This window comes from Nematolebias whitei, chromosome 19 (genome assembly GCF_014905685.2).
Source record: "Nematolebias whitei isolate Nwh7 chromosome 19, NemWhi1, whole genome shotgun sequence".
Lineage (NCBI taxonomy): Eukaryota > Metazoa > Chordata > Actinopteri > Cyprinodontiformes > Rivulidae > Nematolebias > Nematolebias whitei.
In genome coordinates, this window is record NC_056516.1 from 33,744,086 (window position 1) to 33,753,977 (window position 9,892).

The 9,892-nt window shown below is 43.4% G+C and overlaps 1 protein-coding gene across 1 annotated transcript; it reads right to left on the minus strand.

Annotated features, from left to right (window-relative positions):
* Positions 1 to 475: 475 nt before the first annotated feature.
* mindy1 (MINDY lysine 48 deubiquitinase 1) lies at positions 476 to 8,686 on the minus strand. The gene is made up of 12 exons (XM_037693284.1): positions 8,629 to 8,686; positions 7,277 to 7,911; positions 6,866 to 7,117; positions 5,580 to 5,773; positions 5,127 to 5,184; positions 4,851 to 4,915; positions 3,602 to 3,760; positions 3,384 to 3,486; positions 3,102 to 3,244; positions 2,826 to 3,020; positions 2,595 to 2,747; positions 476 to 621 (listed from the first exon to the last, which is right to left on the minus strand). Exons 2-12 carry the CDS (start codon positions 7,596 to 7,598, stop codon positions 556 to 558), a joined length of 1,710 nt encoding a protein of 569 aa, XP_037549212.1. The 5' UTR covers positions 7,599 to 7,911; positions 8,629 to 8,686; the 3' UTR covers positions 476 to 555.
* Between the last annotated feature and the right edge of the window lie 1,206 nt (positions 8,687 to 9,892).

Sequence of the window (9,892 nt, forward strand, 5' to 3'; positions counted from 1 at the left end):
ATAAAAGGTTTGGCTTCAAGGAAATCGACACAGAATGAGAGAAAAGACGAGACGTCGTGAGTTTCAGCAGACGTTCAGAAAACAAGAAAAATGACACTTCACTTGGTTTGATGTAACGGAGATCGCAGCAGGAGGACGTTGGGTGAAACCTTTTAAACCTTCTGTACCTTTGACCCCCCGCCTCTCTGAGAACTACAGACCGCCTTTATTAGACGTTTTAGTTAAAGTGTTGGAAATTTTAACCGATGTCTAACTGTCGAAACCAAAAGTCATTTTTAGCTTTTGATTGTTGGCAACACAAACTTCTTCTTAACAATCCTACACTGAGCTAAAAGCAGCAGTTAAGAGTTTATAAATAAAGATCTCAGTAATTCTGACGAGCCCTTTGTTCATCAGTGGTACCTGTTTGGTCCAACAGAACCCTCTGACTTTACAAACCAGAACCGGGTCTGACACAAACTGTGGACCTGGACAAAAAGCACTCGGGTTTGGCATGGAGCTGCAGCCGACACACCGAGCTCAGGGAGCTCTGAGGTGTTCCACACGAGGGCGAAGCTAAAGGACGACGCAGTCCGAGTCCTTCTCTCTTCTTCTGGCTTGCTGCGACCCTTGACCTCTGACCTGAAGACAGCAACAACAAGAGGAGTTAAAACTCGACGGCTGTAACGTGAACTCATGGCGTGAAAACAAAAAACAGTCGAGTAGAAAACGATCTCCCTGGAACGAGTTTTGCGTCGCAGCTCGAGCCTCGTTTTGAAGGCAGCTTTCACCACTTCTGCAGCTACGTGCTGAGGGGAAGAGTCTGTCGTGTATTTATTGAAAGCAGAACAAACTAAATGTCGAGTTCACACGCTGATATGAAGCTGAAAAATTAAGTTTGAACTTCCTGTTCAATGTCTGAGCGGCTAAAACTTTGAGGACGAGGTGAAACTAAATCTGACCCGATCATTTTGTGGAATAATTCAGGATTAAATCAGTTTCTGTGCCCAAAGTCTGAGTATTCACAGACAAGCATCTTTATACATAAACTACGTTTTTATCTTAAATTGGGACCGATTCCTGAAAAGTTTGTTTTCTTGTACATTTTACAGACTGGCTGTCGTGGATTATTTTAGACATCGGCAAAAAGTGAATTTATGGCTTTAACGGTTCTCGTTTGTCTTTCATTTGACTTTTCAACTGAATTAAGTACCTTAACAAAACCATCTGCAGAATGAAGCAAGCAACGTTTTGAATGTAGATTAGGGCTTTAACGACGAGGCTGACAGCCTGATAATCTGTTTTTAAACGCCTAATTCTCAAATCATTTTAAGGTTAAAACCTTAAATGTTAAAACCTTAAATGTTAAAATGTTGTCACATTAATTTGTCTAAATTAACTTTTATTTCGCCGTCACTGAAATTATCTTTTGAATAGGTCACAGCAAGTGAAGGTTGACTCTCATACTTCACAGTTTCTTCCAGTTAAGTCAGGTGTACCCCAAGGCTCCATTCTTGGTCCAACTCTTTTCTCCATATTTCTAAATGATCTCTCACATTCTGTTAGTGAGGCCTCCATCCATTTATATGCTGATGACATTATTTTATTTTGGTTCCACTCCAGATGAGGTTGTAAAGTCCTTGGCATGTGATTCTCTTGAAATCCAGCAGGCTTTTATTGACTGAAATTTGTTCTTAAATGTCAAGAAAACTAAATGTAATTCGGTCGTGGGGGGAGGAGGACTTCACTGTAAACGGTGATATTATAGAAGAGGTAACAGTTAATAAATATTTGGGAATTTGAATTGATGGTGCTCTGTCCTTTTCACATATTTTGCAATGCAAGGTTAAAGCGAGACTTGGTCACATTGGCTTCAAAACGCACCATTTAAAAAAAAAAAAAAACATTCTGCTTCTGTTGGATTATGGAGACAATTTACAGACATGCTTGTAACAGTGTCCTTTGTAAGCTGGACACAGTTTATCACTCTGCTATTCTCTTTGTTACAAATGCTCCTTATAGAACATCATTGTCTCTACTCTCTTGTTAAATGGCCTCTCTACACACTCATGAACTTTATTGGTTTACCCTAATTTACAAGACATTGCTGAGTTATTTACCTCCATATTTAACTAATCTACTGCAACTAGCACCGGTTACGAAGTGTAACACCCGATCCTCTCGGTGTCTGTGGTTAACAAGTGGCTCTGCTGCTCCATCTGACCGGGATCTGCATCAACAAAAACTTTGAGTCTGATCTCACTTGTCCCAGTTTCTGGTTTTAAAAATCGTTGAAAAGCCGTGTTTAAAGATTCTTTCAAGTGTTGCCATGCTTACTAATGTTGTCGTTTAACTTTGACATGAACTGTTAACTAATTTGTGATTTCCTTGTTCACAGACTTCTATATTTTATTGTTTTGTCTAAATGTTGTTTCCCTTCCTTGACCCTACAAGTGTCTGTTGGTGCTGCCAGACCAGCTCTGTAAAGAAGAATTTGTTCTTAGTGTTTATACCTGGTTGAATAAAGGTGAAATGAACAACATAAATATTATCCCTCTCCGAGTCTCGTTGAATTTTTTTAAATCATCAAACTTGTTTAAAAACTTGACTTGTACCTGGTGCGCCGCCTGCGATGATCCCTGTTGTTGTTGTTGTTGCTGCTGCTGCTGGTACTCCTCCTGTTGGAGCTGCTGGGCCAACTCCAGGTCACTGAGAGGTCCCGGGGCCCCCCCCTGCTGCTGCTGCAGGGACACGGCCACCAGGTAGTCCTGACACCAACAGCGAGACGGATCAGCGGTGCTTTAATAACCGACCGATCATCTCGACTCGTTCCCCGAAGGCCTCACCTGGTCGATCTGCCTCTGCTGCTCCTGGGCGCTGGGCGGCAGGTGGGAGGTGGGCGGAGCTCTCTCAGGAGGGTGACACAACCTGAAGTCGGAGTCGCAGAAGTTTCCATCTCCTTCGACGTTGTGAAGAGACTCCCAGACCACGCTCTCCTCCTGCAGGAAGCCCTGATCCGTCACCAGCAGGTACAGGTGGCCCTGAGAGACGACACAAAGTTCATCAGCAACACGGACCGTGGGTTTGATGCTGATCCTGCCGGGAACTGCGTCTGTCGCCACCTTGTGTTTGATCATCGTACTGAAGTGGTTGTTTCTGAAGAACACCGAGATCTCTCCCTCTTTAGCCGTCGTGTTGAGTTCACACAGACCGTGATATGAAAGTTGAGTCGCTGTCGACTCTAAAAACTGCTCTGCCACCAAACCTACGGAGAACAAAGACGTCGTTCTTTATTCATGCACGTTCAGAAGAAGCTCTTCATCGCTCCGAATCAGCATCACACACGGTTTAGATTCTCCACATGTCGGCTTTCTGTTCCGTTGATTCAGACGTAGTCGTGTTACCTTCACTGACTCGGCTGCTGTCTGCAGAGTGTTTGCAGTCAATGATCTTCTCCACCAGCTGGTTGTAGCTCAGTTTGCCCACAGCAGTAACCATCTCCAGGCTCTAAACGCAGAGAACACACAGCCGTGACCTCCACTAACTTAAATTAAGAGACAGATCCTGGAACTGTGCAGTTTCCATGTTCCTTCATTTACTCTGTAAATTGTCAACATGTCACCTGAGGGTCTACCAGCCACCCGTGGTACAGCGGGATGTCCAGCAGGTCGAACACGATGCACTCTGGGGTGTATTCGAAGTCCGTGACTCCAGTGAAACGCACGTTTACATCCAGACCCGTGGACAGCTTCGAGAGTACGGCCATGGCGTCGCTCATGTTCTGCAGAGACGCGGGTCAGTCCGTCAGAATTCATCGACAACTTTCAAATTCAATCAGTGATGAAGAGTCGGGTGAAAGCCTTCCCACCCCAGATTTAATGCCAAATTACATAAATTGGTCTTTTTTTAAATTGTCCTCGTTCTTTTTCAAAATTATTTTTGTAAATGTCTTATTTTTAAAATATGATTTTTGGAAATTGAACATGAGACGTTGATGTTCACAAACGATCCGAATCTTTTGGACGATTCTTTAAAACAAATGATGGGAATCGAGTTAAGAGTTGAACTTTTTTCTTCTTGCGTTTCCTCCTGAGACGCAGGCTCCTCCTTTGCTTTTACACTGAGATGAAGAAGAACATGCGAAGAAGAGGAGGAGGAGCGCAGCAGCTGTTTTTATAAAGTGACGTGCACTCGGGAGGGGAGGCGGCGGTTGCGTTCTGGATCAGTGGTAGTACAGCCGTGCACCGTACCACCTTTGAACAAGTCTTTGAAAAGAACAGAGCAGAAAGATCCGGCTCCCTTCAGAGAGCTGTAAATCCCATCTCTAGTGAACAAGTTTTAAGAACAGTGAGGATCTTTACATGAGTTTCTGGGTTTAAAACCATCCCGTGAAACAGATGATGCACATTTCAGGCAGGATTTGGCTACAGTTCATACTGCAGGTCTTAATGCTCAATATGTTTTTGCATTTTTCACATTATGATTTAATTGCGACCGTCATCAGACTTCAGCTCCTGAAGTGACCTGCACGCTCAGGGGAAGACGCGACGTCACACGTAGCACGTGCATGCTGACACCGACACGACTGTTGGGTTCTGTGTTTACATTTAATCTTTCCACTTCCTGCCAGCTCGGGTGCAGAATTGCTTTCATGAACCAGGAGCGATGCACCCAAGGTAGAAACAAACTTAAGTATCGATCCCATCACGTTAGTATCAATACGGCCCGACACCGTTCGCATCACACGTTGCTGCAGATTGACATTATGACAGAATAAATACATAAATCAGTTTACATTGTGACCGTGGTCTTTGAAACAGTTAAATGATTCTGTGAGAAACCAACTGAAAACAGTCTGTGTGTTTGTGTACCTGCTGGAAGTTTAGCTCCACGTCGTTAGCCTTCTCTCTGGGAGTGACAGACAAAACGCACTCTCCTTCAAAGAAAACAAACAAGTCAGGAACTGAAGAGTCGTTTTTCTTTCTACTTCTGACTTTTAGTTAAATATTTCACCAGCAAACACTAATATCCCTCACAACGGGTGCAACAGTTATTATGAAACTTATTCTCAAAATAAGAAGAATATTTTCTATCAGTTACCAGTTGATGTATACATCAATTAGACTTTGTTTGGAGTGAATTTTTACCCAGATGAGACATGAGGTCCTCCGCAGTGACCACTTCAGTTTGAGCAGGAAGTTTGGCCTAAAAACACACAAAAAACAATAATGCTGTTAAAACACGAGCCGAAGTTTATTTAACCTCATTTATCACCGTTAGTCTGTGACGTGGATTTATTTTTTAGACTCAGACTCCAAACAGACAACTACTTTGAACATGAACTTTATTCTTTATTAAACTCCTTCAGCTGCATCTGAACACCATAAATTTTAACGCTGTTCTTCGATTAAAACAAACAAAAAAAAGTTAAACATTGAAACAACTTTTTAAAATACTTAGAAACCAAAAATCAAGCGTTATGATTCAAAAACAGATTCAAGTTTACTTCTGGGACACGCAATTTAGGATTTGGACATCAGTTTTCTTTTATAGTCATACAATATTGATCTATAAAATAATAATTACTAATATTATTTTACCTTCCAGCGCAGGAAGAGCGTGTTCATAATGGCCAGCAGGGGGCAGGGTCCATTCTCACTCTGAGTGATGATGGGGGTCTTCTTCTCCTTCCACGTGATCCACTTCACCAGGTAATATGCCGGCATGGAGGGTCCGGCTTCTGAGACAGCAGGCGCGGCTGCAGCAGAAGCTTCTGCAACAACACCAGCGCCCCCTGTGGCCAGGAGGACAACTACAGTCATAGACTGAACCAAAACATCAAAGTTCATGCTCAACAATCCAGGTTAAAATAAAAAAATCCTACAATGTTCAGTCAGGTCATCTGGACAGTTTTTTTTGGTGAGAGACGTTTCACCCTCCATCTAAAGGGCTTCATCAGTCAGAGATGTTTCACCCTCCATCCAAAGGGCTTCACTAGTCTGAGAGACATTTCACCCCCAAGCCAAAGTGCTTCATCAGTCTGAGAGATGTTTCACCCTCCATCTAAAGGGCTTCATCAGTCTGAGATACGTTTCAACCTCCACCCAAAGGGCTTCATCAGTCAGAGATGTTTCACCCTCCATCCAAAGGGCTTCACTAGTCTGAGAGACGTTTCACCCTCAAGCCAAAGGGCTTCATCAGTCTGAGAGATGTTTCACCCTCTTCATCAGTCTGAGAGATGTTTCACCCTCCATCCAAAGGGCTTCATCAGTCTGAGAGATGTTTCACCCTCCATCCAAAGGGCTTCATCAGCATCAGATTATTGAGCATGAACCAAGATGTCTTGAACCAGTTTGGCTGTGTTGCCTGGGAGGAGGTGACGGCCCCCAGAAACCATCTCATCACCAGCAAACTGGTTGATCCACTGGAGGAGTGTACTGCTTGGTAGCGAAAACCGTTTGTTTGCGACTCCTCAAAATGATGAAGCCCTTCGGATGGAGGGTGAAAAGTCTCAGGAAAAAAAAAAGAAACTGCCTAGATGACCCGACTGAACCAAAACATTTTAAATCTTGAAACTCGAACTAACGACTGAAAACAGTTGGAGAATTTCAGACGTCATCAATAAATTAATAGACAGTCGTCAGTTTTTTTTAAACTTCATATAAAGTTATGTTCAGCGAAGCTAAATTCATCCTTCCATTATCTTTTACCAATTCTAGGTTGAAAATTCTGTTTGAACTAAACTGGGCAAAAAAAATAAATCACTGAGAAAATTTCTAAAGAAGCAGTTTTTTTAAACACATTTTCTTTAATGCATTAAATAATAATTTTAAATTAAGTGTGTGTGTGTGTGTGTGGGGGGGGGGGGTTGGCAGTAAACCCTCACCTGCAGTTTCCAGCGCCTCACCCTCCTTTAGACTGGGAACTTCAGTGGACGGAGAGCAGCCTTGGACACCCGCAGCCAAGTTGGACGAGGACAAGCCGTCCTCTATGTCCAGAGAGTTCCCTGCGGTTATGACCCCGTCTGAAAGATCCAGGCTGGGGATGGAGAACGACGCAGAGTCGGTGGATTCCCGCTGATCATCGGAGCCGCCCGTCGTCATCACTGAAGAACTCTCATCCAGGTCTTGGTCCAAGCCTGCAAACACACACAGAGACGTTCTCCTTCAGGTGACACTTGGTTTTACTGTTAGAACACAAAGACATAAAAATATGCAGAACAAAATAACTTTGTGGCTACAGGAAATGTCTACGGATATAACAAGGGGGCAGCTCAGACTGCTGATCCTGGACTTACCAGACTCTCCTCCTCTGTCTGGACCTCCTGTCTTATGTCCGAGTGGAACTGAAAGTGCTTCATCCTCTGTGGTGACCATGGTGAGCGTCTCGTTTTCAGAAAGACTGGGTGATGACTCAGGTGGAGTGGGCGTGGCCTCCTCATCAGAGACAGGAAGAGGGCTGTTGCTGCTCGGGACTTTGGCTCCGTGGTCTGACTCCTCCGTTTTTGTGGTCACAACCATTTCTTTGGAAAAGCTCTCTGTGCTGAGACTTGGCTCCTCTTTGCTGCGTTCGATCAGACAGTCTGTCGGCGCTGTCGTCTTTGAGCTGGATTCTGCCATGATCAGCCAAACTGCTGAGTGCTGACGCACCGGCTTCACAAAACAAAACTCAATTTTTACTTGAACTTATCTAAAAAAAAAAAAAATCAAAGATCAAAAATTTTAGTGAGATATTACTGGTCCATGCATCCACCATGTGCCAAGGATGTCAAAACAAGTGCACCTCCTTATCTTGAACCGAACATGACCACAGTTTCAGGGACACATCATCTTGAATCAACAAATGTTTTGAGTTTGAAGGCAGAACAAAACGAGCAGCTCAACGTAGATCTGCTCAGCTGAGGATGTGAGATGTAGAAAACGTCCTACAAGACTTTGAAAAAAAAAAAGAAGAATAGATTAGTCTTTGTGGCAGCTTGGATGAATGTACAATAATTTATTATTGTCTGTGGTGTCCTAAATGATGTTCAAACGTATAATATAAGCTGTAACTTCACCCAGAGGAAGTTCAGTAATCGATTCATGCTGCCTTCCTGCTACTGTCCGCACAGACCAGTGACAAAACCGTCAGCTGACCTTCTGCCACACCTTATCTTGAAGAAACAACAAGCTAAAAATACAAGTCGAAAAGAAAAAACATGTATGGCACTGTATGGACAGGTCCACCATTCTGAGAGTTCAGACAGCAGGCAGTGAGCACAGCTAAACAGCTGCTTGTTTCCCATAATGCTCCTCGCTCAGATAAGACACTACAGCTCAACCAGTTTCACAGCTAAAACTTCTGAGCACACCTCCGGCAGCATTAGATAAACAGAAGTCCTTGAAGACGAGCCTCACCTCAGCAGAAACCTCCCTCCGCCACGACACGTCCTGCTGACGCCTCAACATTAAGCTGTGACACAACTCCCTTCCTTCGCTAGCAAACCTGAAGCAAAAGGCTAAGTCACCTAAATTAGCTTCGTCCGGCAAAACTATAAACCAACGTTGAAGCAGCCGTTACAGACACGGAACCGTTTACCGTTTGAGCACATCCTAATGTTTAAAACACTTCCTAAGGTTTAAAACACTTCCTAAGGTTTAAAACACTCACCTCACAGTCACCGGATGCTGCTCCGTGGTCCGCGCTGATGCTAGCTGTTTACGTTTCTTTACGACAAGCTCCGCCCACCGCCGGGTAAAAAAAAAAGAAGAAGAAAAAGACGGATATACGTCACATCCGGTTTCTCTCCGGAATTTGAATCGTTTGGCCTCAGTTCAGCAAACAACGTTTTCAAACGGCTCTATGTGCTTTTTTAAATACAAAAAAAATTAAAGACAGTTTTTTTAATGGTTGTTGTGTACATAGACACCTATTTAATAAAAATATAAAAGTAAAGCTTTCTTTTCGTTTCTTCAAGTTTCATGAAAGCAGATATGTTTGATTTTATTGTTTTAGAGAAGTTCATCTCAAATGGTCTTGCCTTTTTTTTTTTGGACTCACCATTGCCTCTTAACAAGTCACGGCCTAAATCGTTGGTTACGTACTGTAACCCCAGATTCTATGAATATAGGCGTAGCCCTTTAAGGCTGTCGCTGATGGTTTATCCCGTTATGCGCAGCATAAGCACTGAAAAAAATTAGTCCACGCCCACCTGCTGTGTGGGCCCCACCCGGTCCGTATAAATTACGTTAAGAGCGGGAAATCGGCTCCCAAAATAGCTTTTTTCTTCAGCCATTTAGGAGCCAGTGAGGCCCGACGCTTAAAGGGCTACGCCTATATTCATAGAATCTGGGGTTACAGTACGTAACCAACGTTCTATTTCATATAGGCTTCGCCCTTTAAGGCTGTCGCTGATGGTTTAAGGGCGAAGCGGATGTGGTCCTCGCCTCACTGGGTCCATTCGAACACAGTAAGAAGCGGAAGCTTGCCCAAAAAACGTCTTGTCACTCAGCTCCCCGTGTGCATAAACTACGCATCGCGTAATTATGTGCCATGCACAGACGCATGTTGTGTAACTATGCGTTCTGACAAACATGAATACCCCGGAAAAACTTTCAACATGAAGAAGAAGTTGAAAAGAGGGGGGGGGGGGCATGAACCAACTGGTTCATGGCTGAACAGTATAAACAGATTAATGTCCATGAATTGATCAATAATCAAATGAACTGATTGTTAACAATAATCATGAACTGATTAGTGACAATAGAACCAAAATCACAGACACGACTGTGACTGAAAACAACATCTCACACTGTAATGCATGCAGACAGAAGTGAGCTTAAACAGAGTTCCATGAGAACAACAATATTCATTCTGTTAGAGCACTAAGGACAGAATGTGTCATGGAACGAGCCGTTACATCACGTAGGTAAAA